General features: G+C 43.3%; 1 protein-coding gene across 1 annotated transcript; it reads left to right on the top strand.

Moving 5' to 3' along the window:
* The first annotated feature begins 1,791 nt into the window (after positions 1–1,791).
* LOC141105165 (uncharacterized) lies at positions 1,792–25,816 on the top strand. Its single transcript, XM_073595056.1, has 8 exons — positions 1,792–2,930; positions 4,827–4,940; positions 5,066–5,236; positions 5,323–5,446; positions 5,563–5,660; positions 5,751–5,886; positions 7,296–8,727; positions 21,266–25,816. The coding sequence occupies exons 1-8, from the start codon at positions 2,910–2,912 to the stop codon at positions 22,368–22,370; spliced, it is 3,201 nt and encodes a 1,066-aa protein (XP_073451157.1). The 5' UTR covers positions 1,792–2,909; the 3' UTR covers positions 22,371–25,816.
* The last annotated feature ends 1,979 nt before the right edge of the window (positions 25,817–27,795 follow it).

Genomic DNA, 27,795 nt, shown 5'->3' with positions numbered 1-27,795 from the left:
GCTCTCGAAAGCTATGTACTAATGAATAGATTATCGAACGAACGCTCCAAATTAATTTTTTTATCCTCCGATTTTCTCATTGTTTACTAGGGTTAAAGTGATTGTAAAGTCTTGTTTTTTTTTTTTAACCACTTGCCGACCAGCCGTCGTCATTATACTGTGGCAGGTCGGCGCGATCCCGCGAACTGTCGTAGCTGTATGTTGGTCCCTTGAAGCGTGATAGTAGGCGCGCGCGCGCCCACTGCACAGCGGGGGGCGCCAATGCTCGTGACGACCGCCGGACACCAGTGATCGCGGGCACGAGCAGCAGAACAGGGATGTGTGTGTAAACACACAAAACCCTGTTCTGTGAGGAGAGGAGAGAGGGATCGTGAGCTAGGAACCACAATCTCTCATCTCCTATAGTCAGTCCCATCCCCCACAGTTAGAACACACACCTAGGGAACACATTTAACCCCTTGATCGCCCCCTAGTGTGAACCCCTTCCCTACCAGTGACATTTATACAGTAATCAGTGCATTTTTATAGCACTGATCGCTGTACAAATCTCAATCGACCCAAAAATGTGTCCGATGTGTCCGTTATATCGTCGCAGTCGCGATAAAAATCGCAGATCGCCGCCATTACTAGTAAAAAAATAATAATAAAAATGCCATAAATCTATCCCCTATTTTGTAAACACTATAACTTTTGCGCAAACCAATCAATATACGCTTATTGCGATTTTTATTACCAAAAATATGTAGAAGAATACGTATCGGCCTAAATTGATGAAAAAAAATTAGCTTTTTTTTAAAAAAAAAAAAACTAGGGATATTTATTATAGCAAAAAGTACAAAATATTGTGTTTTTTTTTTTTTCAAAATTGTCGCTCTTTTATTGTTTATAGCGCAGAAAATAAAAAACCGCAGAGGCGATCAAATACCACCAAAAGAAAGCTCTACTTGTGGGAAAAAAAAGGACGTCAATTTTGTTTGGGTGCAACGTCGCACGACTGCGCACTCGTCAGTTAAAGGGAAGCAGTGCCGTATCGCAAAAAAAAATGGCCCGGTCATTGAGCAGCCAAATCTTCCGGGCTGAAGTGGTTAAATAACAAACATGTTATAATTACCTCCTCTGTGCAGTTGGTTTTGCCCAGAGCAGCTCGGATCCTCCTCTTCTCGGGTCCTTCTTTACTGCTCCTGGCCCCTCCCTCCTATCAAGTGCCCCCACAGCAAGCAGCTTCCTATGGGGGGTCACTGGAGCTGAGTCACAGCTCCATGTGTCCACTCAGACACAGAGCCCCGCTCCCTCTCTCTCCCCTGATTGGCTAACTGACTTTGATTGACAGCCGCTGGAGCCAATGGCACTGCTGCTGTGTCTCAGCCAATTGGGAGGGGTGTCCAGGCTGGCTTAGACATTTGTGGACTCGCTGGAGAGAGAAGGGTGGCTCAGGTAAGTAATTAGGGGGTTGCTGGGGGAGGCTGCTACACACAAAAGGTTTTTTATCCTAATGAATAGAATGCACCTTCTGCCTTTACAACTCCTTCAAGAATGAGCCAAAGAGCAGCCCTCAAAGTACTGAAAAATTCACGCAAATCGCCGTACCCGTACGTCGGTACTTTGACGCTAAATACCGATGTTGTGGCAGCAGCCACGTTTCCATAACCCCGGTATTTTCGGGAATGGCGTGCATTTCTCTTTAAAATAAAAGTGGTCTCTGCGGCGGATTCGCCGCAAGATCACTTTTATCGGTGGCGTGAGTGGCGCCCCCCCTCCCCGCGGCACTCCGGCCGTCTGCGCCGTGTCCGATCCCCTCACTGCCTGTATTCCGAGTGAGGGGATGATGCCCCCCCCCCCACACTCGGCTCCATAGCGATGTCAAACGTCACTTCCGCCCAATGCTCTTAAAGGAGAATTTTTTTTTTTCTTCAAATTACATTTTTTTTTAAATTGTATTTTAGTGTAAATATGAGATCTGAGGACTTTTTGACCCCCCAGATCTCACATTTAAGAGGACCTGTCATGCTTTCTTTCTATTACAAGGGATGTTTACATTCCTTCTAATAGGAATAAAAGTGACACAATTTTTTTTTTTTTTAAAAGACGGTGTCAAAATAAAAAATAAAAACTCAAATAAATAAGAAAAAAATGTAAAGCGCCTCGTCTCAACGAGCTCGCGTGCAGAAGCGAACGCATACGTGAGTAGCGCCCGCATATGAATTGAAAACAGTGGTCAAACCACACATGTGAGGTATCGCCACGATCGTTAGAGCGAGAGCAATAATTCTATATCTAGACCTCCTCTGTAACTCAAAACTGGTAACCTGTAAAAATTTTTAAACAACGCCTATGGAGATTTTTGAGGGTAAAAGTTTGACGCCATTCCACGAGCAGGCGCAATTTTGAAGAGTGACATGTTGGGTATCAATTTATTCGGCGTAACATTATCTTTTACAATATATAAAAAAAAAATTGGCCCAACTTTACTGTTGTCTTATTTCTTAATTCAAAAAAGTGTATTTTTTCTAAAGGAAAAAGCGCGCTTGTAAGACCGCTGCGCAAATACGGTGTGACAGAAAGTATTGCAACGACCGCCATTTTATTCTTTAGGGTGTTAGAAAAAAAAATATGTAATGTTTGGGGGTTCTAAATAACTTTCTAGAAAAAAAAAAAAAAAAAGATTTTAACTTGTAAACGAAGAGTCTAAAAAATAGGCTCGGTCCTTGAGTGGTTAATATTCTCCACAAGGAGGCGAATCCAGCAGAATGCAGAAACAGGAAGTGATGCCAGACACAGACAGGAAGTAATACTAAGCAACAATAGGAAGAGAAAAAAAACAGGAAGTGCTATAACAAAGAGGAAGTGATGTAACAGACTAGAAGTTCTGGGTGAAAGTTGAGTCGGGAGGAAGTAGAGAGGAGACATTGATGGAACTGGCAGAAGAGGAGGTAATAGGATATTATTTTATATTTACATCCAGTAACCCCCCGTCATGTCCGTCCTCCTCCTCCATAGTCACTGTGATGTCTTTTATCTCCAGCAGATGATGATACACACAGAAAAATTTTAAATATAGAGCCATTTATCCAACTGTCCATCCAGAGCCTCTGGTTTATAGACCGGATACATCCTAAATATAGAACCATTTATCCAACTGTCCATCCAGAGTCTCTGGTTTATAGACCGGATACATCCTAAATATAGAACCATTTATCCAACTGTCCATCCAGAGCCTCTGGTTTATAGACCAGATACATCCTAAATATAGAACCATTTATCCAACTGTCCATCCAGAGTTTCTGGTTTATAGACCAGATACATCCTAAATATAGAACCATTTACCCAACTGTCCATCCAGAGTTTCTGGTTTATAGACCAGATACATCCTATATATAGAGTCATTTATCCAACTGTCCATCCAGAGCCCCTGGTTTATAGACCAGATACATCCTAAATATAGAACCATGTATCCAACTGTCCATTCAGAGCCTCTGGTTTATAGACCAGATACATCCTAAATATAGAACCATGTATCCAACTGTCCATTCAGAGCCTCTGGTTTATAGACCGGATACATCCTAAATATAGAACCATATGTATAATTCTGTGTTATTAGAGATTCAGTATTCAGCCAAAGAAATACAGTATGTTCACCAATCAGCATTTGAAAAGGACCGAACGAGCCTCTAGGTTAGAGGTGACACCTAAGTGCTGATAAAATGATCTCCTCCATGTAAACACAGATTTCTCACCTTCCTGAACCTCAAAGAAGATTACTGGTCATTCTGGCTACAAGGACCAGCAGGGGGCAGTCAGGAGGACAGCTTTGATTTATATCACCAGATCTGAGGTCGGGACGTCCCGGGCCCATTTGAGACTGGTCACTTCAGAACACGGAACTGTCCTGTGGGCTAGGATGGGAAAACCCCCCCAGGGTTGATTGGCCAACCCACATCCATATTCCAATAAATTGAGGAGCATGGGATATGGACGGGGTAATTCCTTCGAAGACGGTTCAACTGGAGAATTGCTTCAGTCACAGGATAAATCTTGGTAAAGTTTTTTATTTCTGCTTTTATTCCTTTTTATTTTCATAGTGAATAGCCCACCCTGTATGTCCTTTTTTTTTGTCACTGTTGGGTGATGAGAAGCTACTGTTAATTGTGTGGGTGAGTGTGGACAGTGGGAAGAGTGATTCACATCAGGGTTTTAGCTTGTAGGATAGCTAGAGGAATCCTAGAAGGGTTCGCTAATAGTGAGACTGCTCCCCAACCCTTGGAGTGCACCAGATTGTATGTACAATATGTATCCGCCTGCGTGTGGTCATCTATCCCCCTGAGTAAGCTCCGGTGGGTGGAGCGAAACACGTTGGGGGACGTGGCCTGGCAGGCGTCCAGGCTAAGACTGCCACTTGTTCACACACAGCGGATCTTGTTCTGATGTGTGGCTCCCCCCCCCCCCCCCCGGGACCTTTTAGCCCTTGTGTGTGGTCAGCCAGCTGGATTGGATAGAGTCTTCCTCTAGGGGTGGCCAAAGTGTATCACGGGCCGGTCCGACTTGGTCATTTCTCCCTCATTCCCCCCTACCCAAGTCAAGGGCCACTCCCCGGTTAGCTAGCCACTGCAGGTGCACGTTTCGTGACACTCTGCTTTGTAGACCAGATACAATCGATATATCGAACGCTACGGCTAGGGAGTTGCATGTATTAGATGGAATCTCGTTTTTTTCCAGTTGCATTGATAAGCAAGGCCTCTAATATAATAGAGGAAGCTGTCTGAGATGTCAGAACTGTGCAGAAATGATCAATCCCAGTACACATAATTCTCAGCTTTTTATATCTATAGAAAGGAGTGTCTTGTCACATGACCAGATCAATAAGAATGGACGGGGGCCAAATTCACATGACTGAGAGGATATTAAACCTCACCCTGGAGATCATCTACCTGCTGACTGGAGAGGTGAGGAGGATTCTGGGAGGTCACATGACATCACTCTCATCTCTATTAATAAAACACAGACCTGACCGGAGAGGTGAGGAGGATTCTGGGAAGTCTGTAGTGATATTTTTTTATCTGTCTCCCAGGATTATAAAGTAGTGAGAAAAGTATCTGGTGACCCATTAACACCCAGCAACTACCTTCATAGGACATCGCCCATTACAGCGCCTCCACCTCACTGCCTGACAACAGAGGTAACCAGTGCCAAGAAGATTCTAGAAGTCACCCAGAAGATGATGGAGCTGCTGACAGGAGAGGTGAGCGGTGCCGGGAATTCTGGGACATTATCCAGTAACAGACAAGGGATGTGTCTGGATGGTGACTGTATCATTGTGTGTGTCAGGTTCCTATAAGGTGTCAGGATGTAACTGTCTATTTCTCCATGGAGGAGTGGGAGTATTTAGAAGGACACAAGGATCTCTACAAGGACGTCATGATGGACAATCAGCCGCCCCTCACATCACCGGGTAAGAGGAGACTTTATTGTAAAGGAGAGAGCAGTATGGAGGCTCCACCTAGATCCCCCATCATCTGATAAACACATAGAAACAATGTATTCAGTCAGTGTGTGTGTTTCCTACAGATGGATCCAGTAATGGGAACCCACCAGAGAGATGTCCCCGTCCTCTGTATTCCCGGGATTCCACACAGGGAGGTCACACCATTCCTCACCATCATAGGGTAAAGGAACCTAAGCTATAAGAGGATATTCTTCTACGTGATCTCTTTTTTTTCATTCTACAAATGTATTCTGTCATCTTTGGGGTTTAGGGTGAAGAACTGAAAAACATCAAAGTTGAAGTTAAAGAGGAAGAAGAGATGTTGGTGAGGGAAAAAAAACAGTCTTTGGAGGAGGGGGAGATTATGAATAGTAAACTGAAGGAACCTGTGCCTTATTTAAACACAGGTAAGTTACACACACGGAATGTAGGGACAGTTCACATTTGTGTTTTTACTTTCTGATATGAGTAGAAAAAATTATTTATGTCCATTAAACTTATAGAAAAAAAATAGTTAGATTACAAAAGGTCCATCTCTGTACCATAGTATAAGATTATGTTCGCAACAAACGAGGAGGAGATACTGTACACCATATGAAAGGTCCATCTCCGTTCCTCAATATAACGTCATGTTCCCAACAAATGAGGAGGAGATACTGTACACCATATGAAAGGTCCATCTCCATTCCTCAATATAACGTCATGTTCCCAACAAATGAGGAGGAGATACTGTACACCATATGAAAGGTCCATCTCCATTCCTCAATATAACGTCATGTTCCCAACAAATGAGGAGGAGATACTGTACACCATATGAAAGGTCCATCCTTGTTTCTTGGACCTTCCTCAAAGTAACATCTAAGAAACAAGGGTGGACCTTTTTAATGTGATGTACAGTATCTCCACCTTATTTGTTGAGAACATGACGTTATATTGAGGAATGGAGATGGATCTTTCATATGGTGCACAGTATCTCCTCCTCATTTGTTGGGAACATGACGTTATATTGAGGAATGGAGATGGACCTTTCAAAACGTTATGTTCCCAAAAATTAGGAGGAGATACTGTACACCATATGAAAGGTCCATCTCCATTCCTCAATATAATGTCATGTTACCAACAAATGAGGAGGAGATACTGTACACCATATGAAAGGTCCATCTCCATTCCTCAATATAACGTCATGTTCCCAACAAATGAGGAGGAGATACTGTACATCAAATGAAAGGTCCATCTCTATTCCTCAATATAATGTCATGTTCCCAATAAATGAGGAGATACTGTACATCAAATTAATAGGTCCACCCTTGTTTCTTGGACCTTCCTCAAAGTAACATCTAAGAAACAAGGGTGGACCTTTTAATTTGATGTACAGTATCTCCTCATTTGTTGGGAACATGACTATATATTGAGGAAAGGAGATGGACCTTTCATATGGTGTACAGTATCTTCTCCTCATTTGTTGGGAACATGACGTTATATTGAGGAATGGAGATGGACCTTTCATATGGTGTACAGTATCTTCTCCTCATTTGTTGGGAACATGACGTTCTATTGAGGAATGGAGATGGACCTTCCTCAAAGTAACATCTATCTCCATTCTCTCGGCACCTATGTAATCATTGTACTTACACTAATACAAAGCATAGTTTGGGTATATTGTATTGTTGATCTGGTTTGGACTCGTAGTTTGGTGGTAAAATTGCTCCTATTTCCATACCAGAGCTTTTTAAAACCACTGTACCATCATGTTTGGCTTTTAAATGTAGGACTTAACAGATACCTTTAACATTTTCTTTAAATTACTTTCCAATAGATGAACACTGTGCACAAAACCGGAATACCTCTGAGGGACAATATTTGTTATCTCCAGATTATAATGCAGAAGATAATGTCATCACACAACATTCTCCAGAAGTAAATCCCATCACTCATAATAGACATCACAGACCTCACCAATTGGGGAGATCAATGGATCCCTCTAATCCTGAGGAACCTTCTCATAAATCACATTCTGTTACTCCAGAAATACATCTAAAATCTCTGAGTGTGGGCAAATCAACAGATCCATGTAATCCCAAGGAATGTTCTTCAAGCCATGAAGGAGTCCACAAAGGAAGGCGTTCATGTAGTGAAAAGAGAGACCGAAGCAGTCATAGGAGTGAGCGCCCCCATTCATGTCCGGAGTGCGGGAAATGCTTCAAACAGAAATACCACCTTCAAATACACCAGAGAACGCACACAGGCGAGCGTCCTTTTTCATGCTCGGTGTGCGGGAAATGTTTCACTATTCAAAAAAATCTCCTTCGACACGAAAGAGCTCACACGGGCGAGCGTCCTTATTTATGCACAGAGTGCGGGAAACGTTTTGCTGAAAAGCTAAACCTTCTTCTGCACCAGAGAAGTCACACGGGGGAGCGCCCCTTTTCATGTTCAGAGTGCGGGAAATGTTTTAGTCAAAAGGGAAACCTTCTTCAGCACCAGAGAATCCACACGGGCGTGCGTCCTTTTTCGTGTTCGGAGTGCGGGAAATCCTTCGCTACGAAAGGAGAACTTGTTCCGCATCAGAGAAGTCACGCGGTTGAGCGTCTTTATTCGTGTCCGGAGTGCGGGAAATCTTTCAAGACAAAGAGCAACCTTATTAGACACCAGAGAGGTCACGCGGGTGAGTATCCCTTTTCGTGCCCAGAGTGCGGGAAATGCTTCAAGCAGAAACAAAGCCTTCAAAACCATCTGAAAGGTCACACGGGCGAGCGTCCCTTCTCGTGTTCAGAGTGCGGGAAATCTTTCATTATTAATGCAAAGCTTCTTCAACACCAAAGAATTCACACGGGTGAGCGTCCTTATTCGTGTGCAGCGTGCGGGAAAGGTTTCAATGTGAAAGCCAGCCTCCTTACCCACCAGAGAACGCATTCCGGAGAACGTCCTTATTCGTGCCCTGAATGCAGGAAATGTTTCTTCGACAGGGGAACCCTCCGCAAACACCAGAGAAGTCACACGGGCGAGCGTCCCTTTTCATGCTCGGAGTGCGGGAAATGTTTCACTACGAAAGGAGAGCTGGTTCAACACCAGAAAGTTCACACCGGCGTGCGTCCGTATTCGTGCTCAGAGTGCGGGAAAGGTTTTGCTGCCAAAGGAAACCTTCTTAGACACGAGAGAGGTCACACGGGCGAGCGTCCTTATCCCTGCTCAACGTGCGGGAAATGTTTTACTGCAAAGGCAAACCTTCTTCAACACCAGAACAAATCGCACGGTTGAGCGTCCTTTTTTCACGTTCAGTGTGTGGGAAATGCTTTAGAAAAGACGATTTGTTTAGCACCAGAGAATTTACAATCAGAAGTGCCTTTTTTTCATGCTCGGAGTGTGGGAATTGTTCTAAATATCAATGGAATCTAATTAGACGTTCGACAAAGATCAGCTGCTGATGTTGTTGACAAAAGTATGGTGGTATTTCACCGGTGGGAATGTTTAAAAGAAAGGGTAGCCTCTGGCCAAAAAAGACGTTTCAGTTATCAGTGGGGTCTGTTGGGTTGAGTCCCTTTTTGAAGGCTTCATTCATGAGATTGGCTCCTGCAGTTCCTGGCTCTCTTACCACCCCCCCCTCCCACATTGGGGGGCCCTCCTTCCTCTTTTTGCATTCACCGCAATGTTAACCTCTTCAATACCGGGGCACTTGGACCCCCTTTTGTCTTCATTCTTCATAGCACAGATTCAACGAGGTGTTGGAAACGTTCCTCAGAAATCTTGGTCCATAGTGACATGATGGCATCACGCAGTTGCTGCAGATTTGTAGGCTGCTCATCCATGATTTCAATCTCCCGTTCCATCAAAGGTCCTCCGTTGGATTGAATGTGTGACTGTGGAGGCCATTGGAGTAGAGTGACCTCATTGTCCAGTGGTGAGATGATTGGAGCTTTGTGACCTGGTGCATTATCCTGCTGGAATAAGCCTTCAGAAGATGGGGACACTGTAGTCATAAAGGGATGGACATGGTCAGTAACAATACTCAGGTAGGCCCGTGGAGTTTAAACGATGCTCAATTGATACTAAGAGGAGGCCATTGGAGTACAGTGACCTCATTGTCCAGTGGTGAGATGATTGGAGCTTTGTGACATGGTGAATTATCCTGCTGGAAGGAGCCATCAGAAGATGGGGACACTGTAGTCATAAAGGGATGGACATGGTCAGCAACAATACTCAAGTAGGCTGTGGCATTTAAACGATGGTCAATTGGTACTAAGGGGCCCAAAGTGTGCCAAGAAAATATCCCCCACACCATTACACCCCCACCACCAGCCTGAACCGATGATACAAGGTAGGGTGGATCCATGCCCCAAATTCTGACCCCACCATCTGAATATCGCAGCTGAAATCCAGACTCATCAGACCAGGCAACGTTTTTCCAATCTTCTATTGTCCAATTTTGGTGATCCTGTGCCAACTGTAGCCTCAGTTTAATGTTCTTAGCTGACAGGAGTGGCACCCGGTGTGGTCTTCTGCTGCTGAAGCCCATCTGCTTCAAGGTTCAAAGTGTTGTGTGTTCAGAGATGGTATTCTGCATACCTTGGGTGTAATGAGTGGTTATTTGAGTTACTGTTGCTGTTCTATCATCTGGAACCAGTCTGCCCCATTCTCCTCTGACCTCTGACATCAACAAGGCATTTTCCTCCACACAACTGCCACTCACTGGATATTTTCTATTTTTTTTTGGTCCATTCTCTGTAAATCCAAGAGATGGTTGTGTGTGAAAATCCCAGAAATACTCAGACCAGCCCGTCTGGCACCAACAACCATGCCACGTTCAAAGTCACCTAAATCCCCTTTCTTCCCCATTCTGATGCTCGGTTTGAACTTCGGCAAGTTTTCTTCACCACATCTAGATGCAAAATGCACTGAGTGAAGTATTTAGTCATTTTTTGTCACAATTTTTTTGAAAATTAAAGAAATTTAAAAAAATAATAATTTTTTACACAATATGATTGCTTATACCAGTGAATTTCATTGGTATACGCAACCATTTTTACTTAATGAAATGGATTAATTTAATGTCTTTAGCTTTGGCAAATCACAGCTAAGCACAGCAAATCACATGCTACAGGTGGGCTGTGAATGGCCCTGTCTGTACCATGTGATCACTGTGACCAACCACAGCTAGCAACACAATTGTACACAACGGATGGCATGAAAGGAGGCCATCCATTGTTTACAATTGTAATGTGATCTGCTGTGATTGGTCACAGCGATCCCATGATACTGGCAGTGGGCCGGTATAGTGATCAGTCACCGACTGTGTCCACAGATCACACCATTGCATGGTCCCTTTTGGGAGGGACGTCATATGATGTCCACTCAGGACAAAAGTCCCGCCCAGCCTATAGCCGATTCCCGGCTGGGCGGGCCTTTCATCCTTCTGAGTAGACGTCAAATGACGCCCTCCCAGAAGGGGCGGTGCTATTTGTTGAATAAAAGGTGTTAAATAGAAGTCGGAGAATGGAAGCTCTTTGTAATGGGCTCGGTGGGTATATAGACCCGGGAAAAGAGAAATAAGAGTAGCAGGGGAGGATTGTAACCACATGAGTGTCAGATTTCCCAGGAAGGTACGTGGTTGGACATATTACTGAATTCTGGGCAAGTATGGGAATAAAAAATGTTTTATTAGGTTGCTATTTGCTGCTACACATCGTTGCTTTTTTTTTTACTGAAGTAGCTGGCTTTTCATTGGTCCAGCCAATGTATAATTTTTAATACCTTTGATATCATTTTTGTTTTATTATACAAGATTTGATTTAGTTTTATCATTCATTCTGGTTTTATAAAATAAACAAGGAACCTCCTCACTTTGCAATGTTCCGTTCCGAGTCCTGTTCTTTTTTATTACAATAGAATATGACTAATAAATGTTCAGTGATTGGAATGGGATCAGCTCATAGAAAGTCGTCCATTGGGGTTTTGTTGGTGAGATGGAGAGTCCAGAAGGTCCAGTTCCAAAGTGTCCAGAAGGTCCAGTACCAAAGATTCCAGAAGGTACAAATTCAGAAGGTCCAGTTCCAGAGAGCCCAGAAGGTCCAGTCCCAAAGAGTCCAGAAGGTCTAGTCCCAAAGTGTAGAGAGTCATCTATTGGGGATTTATTAGTGAGATGGAGAGTCCAGAAGGTCCAGTTCCAAAGATTCCAGAAGGTGCAATTCCAGAGGGTCCAAAAGGTGCAGTTTCAGAAAAGCCCAGAAGGTCCAGTTTCAGAGAGCCCAGAAGGTCCAGTTCCAAAGAGTCCAGAAGGTCTAGCTCCAAAGTGTAGAGAGTCATCCATTGGGGTTTTATTAGTGAGATGGAGAGTACAGAAGGTCCACTTCCACAGAGTCCAGAAGGTCCAGTTCCAAAGTTTCCAGAAGCTGCAATTCCAGAGGGTCCAGAAGGTCCTGTTTCAGAGAGCCCGGAAGGTCCCGTTTTAGAGAGCCCAGAAAGTCCAGTTCCAAAGAGTCCAGAAGGTCTAGTTCCAAAGAGTGCAGAAAGTGCAGTTTCAGAGTCCAGGAGGTCCAGTTCCACACATGTGTCAGCTGATATTCTAAGGGTACATGGAGCCGCTATAGATACCAGATAGAATATTCCCATCGCTGCCATTTTGGTTCTCCTCCTCATGGTCACAGTGATAGGATCTATAATTTCACAGTTATTATCTTCATCAGAGAAATAGAGGTTATTCCCATCAGTGACCTACATAGTATGTCAATATCATGTGGTCAGAATCGTCATTATCACAGTGATTGTTCTTATCGGTACCACAAAGATAAAAACAAATTTACCTGGGGTATCCCAATTAAAAGAAACCCCATGTCAATATACCACCCCTGTGCTGAAGGACATTTGGGCTTTGTATTCCTCTTACCTTTAAACAGAACGAGAGAGAAAAAAGACGTCACATGAACATTCATGCTTCTACTTTATCCTGCTAGGAATCGGCTATACATGTAAATAATTACCTCCATCATATCTTCCATACTCTTCTACTGCACGTTTCCTGTCAATTATAACCTCCGAAATCTGCTGCTGTGCATACTGCCCCCCTACTGAGCCCTCCACACTCATTTACATACTGCCCACTGTCATACCCTCCACACTCCTCTCCTTCACATACTGCCCACTGTCATACCTTCACACTCCTCTCCTGTACTGTCATACCTCCACACTCCTCTCCTGTATATACTGCCCACTATCATTCCCACCACACTCCCATACATACAAACAGGTGGGGTTCTTGCGAGCCACAAGTGGACCAATGCCTCTAAGGAGTAAAACAACTATATTTAAAGCAGCAAAAACTTCACCACGTTTCATTCCGTGTATTTGAATATAAATAAAATCAATTGTGCTCGCGCTAAGAATGTGAATTGAAAAAAATATGAATATATATAAACTGAGTATAAAATATAAACTAATTGTGCAAAAATGTTAAACCATAATTAGTATGCTAATAAAAACATACATGTAAAAATATATATATATAATGTGCAATCCTTATATATAAAATTCACAACGTGCATCCACATAAAAGTGCAATCCTTATATAAAATGCTGAAAGTGCATCATGCATGAATATAGACCTAATTAATAAGTGCAAATCCTGTGACAATCAAGTGTCCAAACAAAATACGATCAGTAGATTCAAACTGAAACAAAGAAGTGCAAGAAAACAGTGTCCATGAATGAAGTGTTCATCAAGCTTCTCCTGAAAAGTGTCCAAATCACAACAAGCTGGATGTGCTCTCCCGTGATCCCCCACTTGCGCTCACCTCTATTCCTGTGACACGGTAGTTAAACAGTGTCAAAACACGCATTGGGGCCACTCCTGGGCTCACTCAGGATGCAATGATGTATGTCACAGTGCAGCAAACTATACAGGTGTATTTCGTTTAGCAGCGGCTCGTATGGCGTGCGGTGTGGTGGGGGATATCGCCCAGAGGAAGGCACGTGGGGGAGGGGTAGGACGGAGCTGTCAGCAGGGAAGGAGAGGAATATGCACCACACCGCACGCCATACGAGCCGCTGCTAAACGAAATACACCTGTATAGTTTGGTGCACTGTAGCACCTGCACACTGTGAGTACCCTCCTGGAGGAACTTCTTTTACTTTAAATAAATCCCTTACTATATTACACCATGGAGCTTTCTTTTTCTCTTTTATGAATGATGTTTTACCTGTGAGGATTGGACATACATCATTGAATCCTGAGTGAGCCCAGGAGTGGCCCCAATGCGTGTTTTGACACTGTTTAACTACCGTGTCACAGGAATAGAGGTGAGCGCAAGCACAAGTGGGGGATCACGGGAGAGCACATCCAGCTTGTTGTGATTTGGACACTTTTCAGGAGAAGCTTGATGAACACTTCATTCATGGACACTGTTTTCTTGCACTTCTTTGTTTCAGTTTGAATCTACTGATCGTATTTTGTTTGGACACTTGATTGTCACAGGATTTGCACTTATTAATTAGGTCTATATTCATGCATGATGCACTTTCAGCATTTTATATAAGGATTGCACTTTTATGTGGATGCACGTTGTGAATTTTATATATAAGGATTGCACATTATATATATATATATATATATTTTTACATGTATGTTTTTATTAGCATACTAATTATGGTTTAACATTTTTGCACAATTAGTTTATATTTTATACTCAGTTTATATATATTCATATTTTTTTTCAATTCACATTTTTAGCGCGAGCACAATTGATTTTATTTACACTCCCATACATACTGCCCACTGTTATACCAGCCACACTCCTCTTCTATACATAGTGCCCACTGTCATACCCTCCACACTCTTCTCCTATAAATACCGCCCACTGTCATACCCTCCACACTCCTCTCCTGAACATACCGCCCACTGTCATACCCTCCACACTCCTCTCCTGTACATACTGCCCACTGTCATACCTTCCACACTCCTCTCCTGTACATACTGCCCACTGTCATACCTTCCACACTCCTCTCCTGTACATACTGCCCACTGTCATACACTCCACTGTTCTTATCGGCACCACAAAGATAAAAACAAATTTACCTGGGGTTTTCCAATTAACAGAAACCCCATCTCAATATACCACCCCTGTGCTGATGGACATTTGGGCTTTGTATTCCTCTTACCTTTAAACAGAACGAGAGAGAAAAAAGGGTCACATGAACATTCATGCTTCTACTTTATCCTGCTAGGAATCAGCTATACATGTAAATAATTACCTCCATCATATCTTCCATACTCTTCTACTGCATGTTTCCTGTCAATTATAACCTCCGAAATCTGCTGCTGTGCATACTGCCCCCCTACTGCGCCCTCCACATTCATTTACATACTGCCCACTGTCATACCCTCCACACTCCTCTCCTGTACATACTGCCCACTGTCATACCCTCCACACTCCTCTCCTGTACATACTGCCCACTATCATGCCCACCACACTCCCATACATACTGCCCACTGTTATACCAGCCACACTCCTCTCCTATACATACTGCCCACTGTCATACCCTCCACACTCCTCTCCTGTACATACTGCCCACTGTCATACCCTCCACACTCCTCTCCTGTACATACTGCCCACTGTCAAACCCCCCACAGTCCTCTCCTGTACATACTACCCACTGTCATACCCTCCACACTCTTCTCCTATACATACTGCCCACTGTCATACCCTCCACACTCCTCTCCTGTACATACTGCCCACTGTCATACCCTCCACACTCCTCTCCTGTACATACTGCCCACTGTCATACCCTCCACACTCCTCTCCTGTACATACTGCCCACTGTCATACCCTCCACATTCCTCTTCTGTACATACTGCCCACTGTCATCCCCTCCACACTCCTCTCCTGTACATACTGCCCACTGTCATCCCCTCCACACTCCTCTCCTGTACATACTGCCCACTGTCATCCCCTCCACACTCCTCTCCTGTACATACTGCCCACTGTCATCCCCTCCACACTCCTCTCCTGTACATACTACCCACTGTCATACCCTAAGCAGAGAGGGTTCCCACCGCTCAGGTAGGCGCAGACCAGGGGAGATGAAAGCCAGTATAGTATTATCCTTCAAGAGGGAAGAGTCCCAGGTGCTGGCTGATGCAAGATGAGGCAGACAAATCGAGGAAAGCTGGAAGCCGCACACCGGTATAATGATGAATGCTTTATTTAAAAAGCTGAATCATGAAGAAACACGAAACATAACAGCAGAAGCGTACAAAAGCATCTGACGCGTTTCACACTACGATGAGTGCTTATTCATAGCTCACCTGTACATACAGCTCACTGTCATACCCTTCACACGCCTCTCCTGTACATACTACCCACTGTCATACCCTCCACACTCCTCTCCTGTACATACTGCCCACTGTCATACCCTCCTCACTCCTCTCCTGTACATACTACCCACTGTCATACCCTCCACACTCCTCTCCTGTACATATTGCCCACTGTCATACCCTCCACACTCCTCTCCTGCATACAGTGGGGAAAATAATGTTTTGATCCCCTGGAGATTTTGTAAGTTTGACCCATTTACAAAGAAATGAAGAATCTATCATTTTTATCATAGGTGTATTTTAAATGATAGCGACAGAATATCAACCAAAAATCCAGAAAAAACACATGATAAAAATGTTATAAATTGAGTTGCAGTTCAGTGAGTAAAATAAGTATTTGATCCCCAAGCAAAACATGACTTAGTACTTGGTGGAGAAACCTTTGTTGGCATGCATAGCGGTAAGATGTATCTTGTAGTTGGTGATCAGGTTTGCTCACATCTCAGGATGGATTTTGGTCCACTCTTCTTTACAGATCTTCTCTAAACCCTTAAGGTTTCTTGGCTGCCTCTTGTGAACTCGAAATTTTATCCTCCTCCATACATTTTCTATAGGATTAAGGTCTGGAGACTGGCTAGGCCACTCCATGACCTTAATATGCTTTTTCTTGAGCCACTCCTTTGTTGCCTTGGCGGTATGTTTTGGGTCATTGTCATTCTAGAGAACCCACCCGCGACCCATCAGGTCTGATCACTGGAGGAGAGCGGGCTGAGTTCCCAGCACAGCGAGAGAACTAGCCACGCTCTCATGCCTGGTATGGTCAGTTTTTAATAGGAAAGTAGAAGGACTAGCAGGATCACCAGGGATTTCGCACAAAGGAAGCAATACAAAGAGAACAGGATACTTTTTAATACAAGTACATGGTACAGCAGACACGTATCAGGAATATGAAATGTTGGGTTTACATATTCTTTAAGTGTTTTTTTTTCACATAATATTGCATTTTTATTCTCGTTTTTCATTCAATAATTGCTCTTATTAATTTATTTTAAAATTAAAAAAACTTCATTATATTTTTTTCATTGTTTGGATATTACCTTGGATGTTTTATAGACAGGAGAATTTTAGAAAGGAGCTGTCAAAAGTATTGAAAAAATAACATAGGCGGCTAATTTTATATTATCCACAAGGAGGTGATCGCACATATTGTCAGTGGAACGCACAGACAGGAAGTGGTAAAAGGAAAAGACAGGAAGTGATGTCACATACAGTTAGTTCCGGGTGAGAGGTGAGTTGGGAGGAAGTAGAGAGGAGACATTGCTGGAACTGGCAGAAGAGGAGGTAATAAGATATTATTTTATATTTACACCCAGTAATCCCCCGTCATGTTCCGTCCTCTTCCTCCATAGTCACTGTGATGTCTTTTATCTCCAACATCCACTACTACAGACATATCACATCCTGTATATTGGAGTTATTTTATAATATGTGTCCAGATATATCCTAAATATAGAGCCATTTATGCAACTGTCCATCCAGAGTCTCTGGTTTATAGACCGGATACATCCTAAATATAGAGCCATTTATCCAACTGTCCATCCAGAGCCTCTGGTTTATAGACCAGATACATCCTAAATATAGAGCCATTTATCCAACTGTCCATCCAGAGCCTCTGGTTTATAGACCGGATACATCCTAAATATAGAACCCTTTATCCAACTGTCCATCCAGAGCCTCTGGTTTATAGATTGGATACTTTCTAAATATAGAGCCATTTATCCAACTGTCCATCCAGAGCCTCTGGTTTATAGACCGGATACATCCTAAATATAGAACCATTTATCCAACTGTCCATCCAGAGCCTCTGGTTTATAGATCGGATACATCCTAAATCTAGGGCCATTTATCCAACTGTCCATCCAGAGCCTCTGGTTTATAGACCGGATACAACCAAGATATTAAACTGTTTGGCTAGGGTTGCTTATTAGGTATGAATATCAGTAATAATATTATGTTTTCTTCCAGTTCCATTGATACACAATGGGTTTGATTTACTAAAACCGGAGAGCGCAAAATCTGATGCAGCTCTGCATGGAAACCAATCAGCTTCCAGTTTATTTTCTGGCAAAGCTTAACTGAACACGATGAAGTTAGAAGCTGATTGGCTACCATGCACGGCTTCACCAGATTTCGCATTGATCCCAATGTCTTTGAGATAATATAGGAAGCTGTGTCGGATGTCAGAACTATGGAGGAACTCTGTGCAGAAACGATTAATCCCAGTACAGGGCAGATAATTATCAACTTATTGCTTCTATAGAAAGGAGTGTCCTGTATAGATCACATGACCACATCAATAAGAATGGATGAGGGCCAAAGCCACATGACTGAGTGGATATTAAACCTCACCCTGGAGATCATCTACCTGCTGACCGGAGAGGTGAGGTGGATTCTGGGAGGGTCACATGACATCACACTTATCCTATCTGAGTGGAGAGGTGAGGAGGATTCTGGGAAGTCTGTAGTGATATTTTTTTCTTTCTGTCCCTCAGGATTACAAGGTAGTGAGAAAAGTATCTGGTGACCCATTAGCACCCAACAACTGCCTTAACAGGACATCACCCATCACAGTTCCTTCACCAACAGAGGTAACCAGTGCCAAGAAGATTCTAGAAGTCACCAAGAAGATGATGGAGCTGCTGACAGGAGAGGTGAGCGGTGCCGGGAATTCTGGGACATTATCCAGTAACACTGTGTCTGGATGGTGACTGTATCATTGTGTGTGTCAGGTTCCTATAAGGTGTCAGGATGTCACTGTCTTTTTCTCCATGGAGGAGTGGGAGTATTTAGAAGGACACAAGGATCTCTACAAGGACGTCATGATGGATAATCATCAGAAACTCAGTGATCTTATAACTGGAAAGAAAATATTTCACTTAAGAAAGAGGATATTGAACCTCGTTCTAGAGATTCTTGAGCTGCTGATTGGTCAGGTGAGAAATGCTGAGATGTAGCCTCACTTTAATGTTTGAGGGCAAGAGAAGTGGGAGGATTCTAGGATTTTCATATTGATTATTTTATTGCACAGGATTGTATAGTAGAGAAAAGGCCATCTGCAGAGCATAACAGAACGAGGAGAGATCACTGTTTGCCACCGACGTTGAGCAACAGCCTGATCCCTATTACTGACCCTTCTACTTTGATGCCTGAGATACAAAATGAGCAAAAAATTCTAGAAGTCACAAAGAAGATGATGGAGCTGCTGACAGGAGAGGTGAGCGGTGGTGGGAATTCTGGGACATTATCCAGTAACAGACAAGGGATGTGTCTGGATGGTGACTGTATCATTGTGTGTGTCAGGTTCCTATAAGGTGTCAGGATGTCACTGTCTATTTCTCCATGGAGGAGTGGGAGTATTTAGAAGGACACAAGGATCTCTACAAGGACATCATGATGGACAATCAGCCACCCCTCACATCACCGGGTAAGAGGAGACTTTATTGTAAAGGAGAGTGCAGTACGGAGGGTCCACCTAGATCCCCCATCATCTGATAAACACATAGAAACAATGTATTCAGTCAGTGTGTGTGTTTCCTACAGATGGATCCAGTAATGGGAACCCACCAGAGAGATGTTCCCGTCCTCTGTATTCCCGGGATTCCAAACAGGAAGGTCACACCATCCCTCACCATCATCAGGTAGATGTGAAAGAGCTGTATGTAGATTCTTTAACGTTATCTCGTTTATTTTTACACACGTATTTTGTAATTTTTTGGGGTTCAGGATGAAAAACTGAAAGACATCAAAGTTGAAGTTAAAGAGGAAGAAGAAGAAAGAGAAGCTCCACACTCTATGGAGGAGGGAGAGATGATTATGAAAAGGAAACAGAAGGAATATTCTCTACATATAAACACAAGTAAGTAATAAATACTAAATGGAGAAACGTTGTTTGTTACAGGATTAGAAAAATGTGCCCATTAAACTGACCAAAAAAAAAATAGTAAACTTTACAAAAGATCCATCTCCATTCCTCAATATAACGTCATGTTCCAAACCAATCAGGTCAAGATACTGTACACCACATGAAAGGTCCATCACCATTCCTCAATATATTGTCATGTTCCAAACAAATGAGGAGGAGATCCTGCACACCACATGAAAGGTCCAGCTCCATTCCTCAATATCAATCATGTCATGTTCCAAACAAATGAGGAGGAGATACTGTACACCATATGAAAGGTCCATCTTCATTCCTCACTATAACGTCATGTTCCCAACAAATGAGGAGGAGATACTGTACATCAAATTAAAGGTCCATCTCCATTCCTCAATATAACGTCATGTTCCCAACAAATGAGGAGGAGATACTGTACATCAAATTAAAGGTCCATCTCCATTCCTCAATATAACGTCATGTTCCCAACAAATGAGGAGATACTGTACACCATATGAAAGGTCCATCTCCATTCCTCAATATAACGTCATGTTCCCAACAAATGAGGAGGAGATACTGTACACCATACGAAAGGTCCATCTCCATTCCTCAATATAATGTCATGTTCCCATCAAATGAGGAGGAGATACTGTACACCATATGAAAGGTCCATCTCCATTCCTCAATATAATGTCATGTTCCCAACAAATGAGGAGGAGATACTGTACACCATATGAAAGGTCCATCTCCATTCCTCAATATAACGTCATGTTCCCAACAAATGAGGAGGAGATACTGTACACCATATGAAAGGTCCATCTCCATTCCTCGGTATAACGTCATGTTCCCAACAAATGAGGAGGAGATACTGTACACCATATGAAAGGTCCATCTCCATTCCTCGGTATAACGTCATGTTCCCAACAAATGAGGAGGAGATACTGTACATCAAAATAAAGGTCCACCTTTTTTCTTCTGTTTTTTAGACAGTAGTTGGAGGAAGGTCCACCTCCATTCTCAATGTAATTATTGTACAAACTCTATTACCTGGTGTAGTTTGGGTATATTGTATTGTTGAACTGGTTTGGACTTGTAGTTTGGTGGTATAATTGCACCCAATTCCATGTCAGAGCTTTTTGAAACTGCCGTAACATCATGTGTGGCTTCTGAATGTAAGATTTTAAAGATACCCGTAACATTTTTTTTTTAATTACTTTCCGACAGATGAACACTGTCCACAAAACTGGAATACCTCTGAGGGGCAATATTTGTTATCTCCAGATTATAATGCAGAAGATAATGTCATCACACAACATTCTCCAGAAGTAAATCCCATCACTCATAATAGACATCACAGACCTCACCAATTGGGGAGATCAATGGATCCCTCTAATCCTGAGGAACCTTCTCATAAATCACATTCTGCTATTCCAGAAATACATCTAAAATCTCAGACTCATTCCAAGGAATGTTCTTCAAACCATGAAGGAGAACACAGAGGAAAACCTTCATTCAATGAAAAGAGAGGTCCTCTTATGCACTGTAGAAGTCACAAGAGTGAGCGCCCTCATTCATGTTCAGAGTGCGGGAAATGTTTCACCCAGAAAGGAAGCCTCCTTATACACCAAAGAATTCACACGGGTGTGCGTCCTTTTTCATGCTCAGTGTGCGGCAAATGTTTCACTGCGCAAGGAAACCTTCTTAGACACGAGAGAAGTCACACGGGTGAGCGTCCGTTTTCATGTTCAGAGTGCGGGAAATGCTTCACGGATAAAGTAAACCTCCTTCTGCACCAGAGAAGTCACACGGGGGAGCGTCCTTTTTCGTGTTCAGAGTGCGGGAAATGCTTTAGTCAAAAAGGAAACCTCCTTCAGCACCAGAGAATCCACACGGGCGTGCGTCCTTTTTCATGTGCGGAGTGCGGGAAATCCTTCACTACAAAAGGAGAACTTCTTCAGCACCAGAGAAGTCATATGGGTGAGCGTCCTTATTCATGTTCAGAGTGCGGGAAATGTTTCACTGCGAAACGAAACCTCCTTAGACACCAGAGAAGCCACACGGGTGAGTGCCCCTATTCGTGTCCGGAGTGCGGGAAATGTTTCACTCAGAAAGTAAGCCTTCTGAAGCACCAGAAAAGCCACACTGGAGAGCGCGCCTTCTCGTGTTCAGAGTGCGAGAAATCTTTCATTACCAAAGGAGAGCTTCTTCAGCACCAAAGAATTCACACGGGCGTGCGCCCTTATTCATGCTCCGTGTGTGGGAAAGGTTTCACTGCGAAAGGAAGCCTCCATAAACACCAGAGGACTCACTCGGGCGAGCGTCCCTTTTCGTGCTCTGAGTGCGGGAAATGTTTCGCGGACAAAGGAAACCTCGTTCAACACCAGAGAAGTCACACGGGCGAGCGTCCTTTTTCATGCCCCGAGTGCGGGAAATGTTTCGCTACAAAAGGAGAGCTGGTTCAACACCAGAAAATTCACACGGGCGTGCGTCCTTATTCGTGCGCCGCGTGCGGCAAATGTTTCACCGCGAAAGGGAACCTTCTTAGGCACGAGAAAAGCCACACGGGCGAGCGCCCTTATCCCTGCTCAGCGTGCGGGAAATGTTTTACCGCGAAAGCAAACCTTCTTCAACACCAGAGAAAGTCACACAGTTGAGCGTCCCTTTTTCATGCTCAGAGTGTGGGAAATGTTTTCAGTATAAATGGAATCTAATTAGACATCCGGCTTCCTTTAGCTTCTGATGCTGTTCATAAATCTATGGTGGTATTTTACGGGTGGATCTATTTTGTCTATAGAAGAAATACACAGTGCCTTGAAAAAGTATTCATACCCCTTGACATTTTGTCCTGTTACAACCAAAAACGTAATTTGTATTTTATTGGGATTTTATGTGATAAACCAACACAAAGTGTCATATAATGGTGAAGTGGAAGGAAAATGATAAATTGTTTTCAATTTTTTTTACAAATAAATATGTGAAAAGTGTGGGGGGGCATTTGTATGGCACCCCCTTTACTCTGATACCCCTAACTAAAATCTAGTGGAACCAATTGCCTTCAGAAGTCACCCAATTAGTAAATAGAGTCCACCTGTGTGTAATTTAATCTTAGTATAAACACAGCTGTTCTGTGAAGCCCTCAGAGGTTCGTTAGAGAACCTTAGTGAACAAACAGCATCATGAAGGCCAAGGAACACACCAGACAGGTCAGGGATAAAGTTGTAGAGAAGTATAAAGCAGGGTTAGGTTATAGAAAAATCTCCCAAGCTTTGAAACATCTCCCGGAGCTCTGTTCAATCCATCATCGGAAAATGGAAAGAGTATGGCACAACTGCCAACCTACCAGGACATGGCCGTCCACCTAAACTGACCGGCCGGGCAAGGAGAACATTCATCAGAGAAGAGCCAAGAGGTCCATGGTAACTCTGGAAGAGCTGCAGAGATCCACAGCTCAGGTGGGAGAATCTGTCCACAGGACAACTATTAGTCGTGTTCTCCACAAATCTGCCCTTTATGGAAGAGTGACAAGAAGAAAGACATTGGTGAAAGAAAGACATAAGAAGTCCTGTTTGTAGTTTGTGAGAAGCCATGTGGAGGACACAACAAACATGTGGAAGAAGGTGCTCTGGTCAGATGAGACCAAAATTGAACTTTTTGACCTAAAAAGCAAAATGTGTGGGGGAAAACGAACACTGCACATCACCCTGAACACACCATCCCCACTGTGAAACATGGTGGTGGCAACCTTATGTGGTGGGGATGCTTTTCTTCAGCAGGGACAGGGAAGCTGGTCAGAGTTGATGGGAAGATGGATGGAGCCAAATACAGGGCAATCTCAGAAGAAAACCTGTTAGAGTCTGCCAAAGACTTGAGACTGGGGCGGAGGTTCATCTTCCAGCAGGACAACGACCCGAAACATCCAGCCAGAGCTACAATGGAATGGTTTAGATCAAAGCATATTCATGTGTTAGAATGGCCCAGTCACAGTCCAGACCTAAATCCCATTGAGAATCTGTGGCAAGACTTGAAAATTGCTGTTCACAGACGCTCTCCATCCAATCTGACAGAGCTTGAGATATTCTGCAAAGAAGAAGAATGGGCAAAAATGTCCCTCTCTAGATGTGCAAAGCTGGTAGAGACATCCCCAAAAAGACTTGCAGCTGTAATTGCAGAGAAAGGCGGTTCTACAAAGTATTGACTCCGGGGGGCGCCATACAAATGTACCCCACACTTTTCACATATTTATTTGTAAAAAAATTTTTTTTTTTTTTAAATCTATCATTTTCCTTCCACTTCACAATTATGAGCCACTTTGTGTTGGTCCATCACATAAAATCCCAATAAAATCCAAATTACATTTTTGGTTGTAACATGACAAAATGTGGGAAATTTCAAGGGGTATGAATACTTTTTCAAGGCACTGTATGAAAACAATGAATTTATAGAGGGGATACATCTAGGCCAAAGGGACATTTCTGTTATTGGCGCGTCTCTTGGGTTGAATCTCATTAAAGGCTCCAATGGTGAGGTCTGTTTCTACAGTCCCTCTCACATTGGGGAGCCCACATTCCTTTCCTTTTTTTTTTTTTTTTTGCATTCTCTGCGATGTTAGATCAAAGTCAAGCAGGGAGAGTAGGAGCCTCTCGTAATGGGCTCAGTGGATATGTAGACTCGGAGAACTCAAGAGACATAAGAATAGCAGGGGATGATTGTAACCCTTACGAGCATCAGATTCCCCAGGGAGGTAAGTGGTGAGACATACACTCAATGGCCACTTTATTTGGTACACCTTACTAGTACCGGGTTGGGCCCCCTTTTGCCTTCATTCTTGGTGGCATAGATTCAACGAGGTGTTGAAAACGTTTCTCAGAGATTTTGGTCCACAGTGACATGATAACATCCCGCAGTTGCTGCAGATTTGTCTTCTGCTCATCCATGATTTCAATCTCCCGTTCCACAAAAGGTGCTCTATTGGATGAGATGTGGTGAGTGTGGAGGTCACTAGATCTGGTGAGTGTGGAGGTCACTGGATTTGGTGAGTGTGGAGGCCATTGGAGTACAGGGACCTCATTGTCCAGTGGTGAGATGATTGGAGCTTTGTGACATGGTGCATTATCCTGCTGGAAGGAGCCATCAGAAGATGGGGACACTGTAGTCATAAAGGGATGAACATGGTCAGCAACAATACTCAGGTAGGCCGTGGAGTTTAAACGATGCTCAATTGGTACTAAGGGACCCTAAGTGTGCCAAGAAAATATTTCCCCCCCCCCCACCATTACACCCCCCACCACCAGCCTGAACTGGTGATACAAGGCAGGATGGATCCATGCCTTCATGTGTCGAGACTCATCGGACCAGGCAACGTTTTTCCAATCATATATTGTCCAATTTTGGTGATCCTGTGCCAATTGTAGCCTCAGTTACCTGTTCTTAGCTGACAGGAGTGGCACCCGGTGTGGTCTTCTGCTGCTGTAGCCCATCTGCTTCAAGGTTCAATGTGTTGTGCATTCAGAGATGGTATTCTGCATACCTTGGGTGTAACGAGTGGTTATTTGAGTTACTGTTGCCGTTCTATCATCTGGAACCAGTCTGCCCATTCTCCTCTGACCTCTGACATCAACAAGGCATTTTCCTCCACTCAAATGGCGCTTACTGGATATTTTCTCTTTTTCCCACCATTCTCTGTAATCCTGAGAGATGGTTGTGTGTGAAAATCCCAGAAATACTCAGACCAGCCCCGTCTGGCACCAACAACCATGCCACATTCAAAGTCACTTAAATCCTCTTTCTTTCCCATTCTGATGCCCAGTTTGAACTTCAGCAAGTTGTCTTCACCACGTCTAGATGCCTAAATGCGTTAGGTTGCTGCTATGTGATTGGCTAATTAGTAGTTTGTGTTACCAAACAATTGAACAGGTGTACCTAATAAAGTGGCCGATAAGTGTATTACTGAATACTGGGCAAATATGGGAATAATTAGACAACTTTTTTTATAGGTTGCTATTTGCTGCTATACATCATTGCTAATGTTTTTTTTTTTTTTTTTTTACTGAAGTAGCTGGCTTTTCATTGGTCCAGCCAATGTATAATTATTAAGAACTTTGATATAATATTTGTTTTAATTACATAAGATTTGATTTAGTATTATAATTTATTGTGATTTTATAAAATAAACAAGAAATCTCCACACTTTGCAATATTTGGAATCCTGTTTTTTTTTACCCTTACAATAAACCGTGTGTGTTATATGATTGGTGATCGGATATGGTCAGTTCAGAGAGTCATACATTGGTATTGCATTAGTGAGGTAGAGAGTCCAGAAGGTCAATTTCCAGAGAGTCCAGAAGGGCCAGATCCAGGGAGTCCAGAAGGTTCAGATCCAGGGAGTCCAGAAGGTTCAGATCCAGAGAGTCCAGAAGGTCCAGTTTCAGAGAGTCCAGAAGGTTTGGTTCCAGAGAGTCCAGAATGTCTGGTTTCAGGAAGTCCAAAAGATTCAGTTCCATGTATTATATGATTGGTGATTGGATATGATCAGTTTATAAAGAGTCATCCATTGGCATTGCATTAGTGAGATAGAGAGTCCAGAAGGTTTAGTTCCAGAGTGACCAGAAGGTTCAGTTCCAGAGAGTCCAGAAGGTCCAGTTTCAGGCAGTCCAGTTCCAGAGAGTCCAGAAGGTTCAGTTCCAGAGAGTCCAGACGGGTCAGTTCCAGAGAGTCCAGAAGGTTCAGTTACAGAGAGTCCAGAGGGTTCAGTTTCAGAGAGTCCAGAAGGTCCAGTTTCAGGGAATTCAGAAGATTCAGTTCCAGAGAGTCCAGAAGGTTCAGTTCCAGAGAGTCCAAAGGGTCCAGTTTCGGAGAGTCCAGAAAGTTTGGTTCCAGAAAGTCCAGAAGGTCTGGTTTAAGGGAGTACAAAAGGTTCAGGTCCATGTATTATATGACTGGTGATTGGATATGATCAGTTTATAGTCATCCACTGGTATTGCATTAGTAAGATGGAGAGTCAGAAAGCTCAGTTCCAGAATGACCAGAAGGTTCAGTTCCAGAGAGTCCAGAAGGTCCAGTTTCAGGCAGTCCAGTTCCAGAGAGTACAGAAGGTCCAGTTCCAGAGAGTCCAGAAGGTTCCGTTTCAGAGTCCAGAAGGTCCAGTTTCAGGGAATTCAAAAGATTCAGTTCCAGAGAGTCCAGAAGTTTCAGTTCCAGAGAGTCCAAAGGGTCCAGTTTCAGGGAGTTCAGAAGGTTCAGTTTCAGAGAGTCCAGAAGGTCCAGTTTCAGAGAGTCCAGAAAGTTTGGTTCCAGAGACTCCAGTAGGTCTGGTTTCAGGGAGTCCAAAAGGTTCAGTTCCATGTATTATATGATTGGTGATTGGATATGATCAGTTTATAAAGAGTCATCCATTGGTATTACATTATGCCGCGTACACATGATCGGAAATTCCACCAGCAAAACTCCGATGAGAGCTGTTTGTCGGAAAATGCGACCGTGTGTATGTTCCATCGGTCTTTTGCTGGCGGAATTCCAGCCAGAAAAAGATTGGGAGCATGTTCTCTATTTTTCGGTCGGGAAAAGTTCCTATCCGAAAATGCGATCGTCTGTACAAATTCCAACACGCAAAATTTCTACGCATGCTTGGAAACAATTCGACGCATGAACTTAATTTTCTCGGCTCGTCTTAGTGTCGTAGTGTTGTACATCACCGCGATCTAGACGGTCGAAAGTTCAGAGAACTTTTGTGTGACCGTGTGTATGCAAGGCAAGCTTGAGCGGAATTCCATCGGAAAAACCATCCAAGAAAATCCGCTCGTGTGTACGGGGCATTAGTGAGATAGAGAGTCAGAAGGTTCAGTTCCAGAGTGACCAGAAGGTTCAGTTCCAAAGAGTCCAGAAGGTCCAGTTTCAGGCAGTTCAGTTCCAGAGAGTCCAGAAGGTTCAGGTCCAGAAGGTCCAGTTCCAGAGTGTCAAGTTCCAAATGTGTGTCAGCTAATATTCTAAGGATACATGAAGCCACTAAAGATACCACTTAGAATGTTCACACAATGCCGCCATCTTTGTTCTCCTCATGGCCACAGTAATAGGATCTATAAT

Source organism: Aquarana catesbeiana, linkage group LG08 (assembly GCF_042186555.1).
Source record: "Aquarana catesbeiana isolate 2022-GZ linkage group LG08, ASM4218655v1, whole genome shotgun sequence".
Taxonomy (NCBI): Eukaryota; Metazoa; Chordata; class Amphibia; order Anura; family Ranidae; genus Aquarana; species Aquarana catesbeiana.
The sequence above is the reverse complement of the archived record's forward strand: the minus strand, read 5'-3'. Positions and strand labels throughout refer to the sequence as shown.

Excerpts from the sequence above, each read along its gene's own strand:
- LOC141105165 (XM_073595056.1), top strand. The coding sequence starts at position 2,910 with ATGGAACTGGCAGAAGAGGAG. Across the intron at positions 4,941-5,065 it reads TCTACCTGCTGACTGGAGAG|GATTATAAAGTAGTGAGAAA; the intron begins GTGAGGAGGATT and ends TCTGTCTCCCAG. Across the intron at positions 5,447-5,562 it reads GCCGCCCCTCACATCACCGG|ATGGATCCAGTAATGGGAAC; the intron begins GTAAGAGGAGAC and ends TGTTTCCTACAG.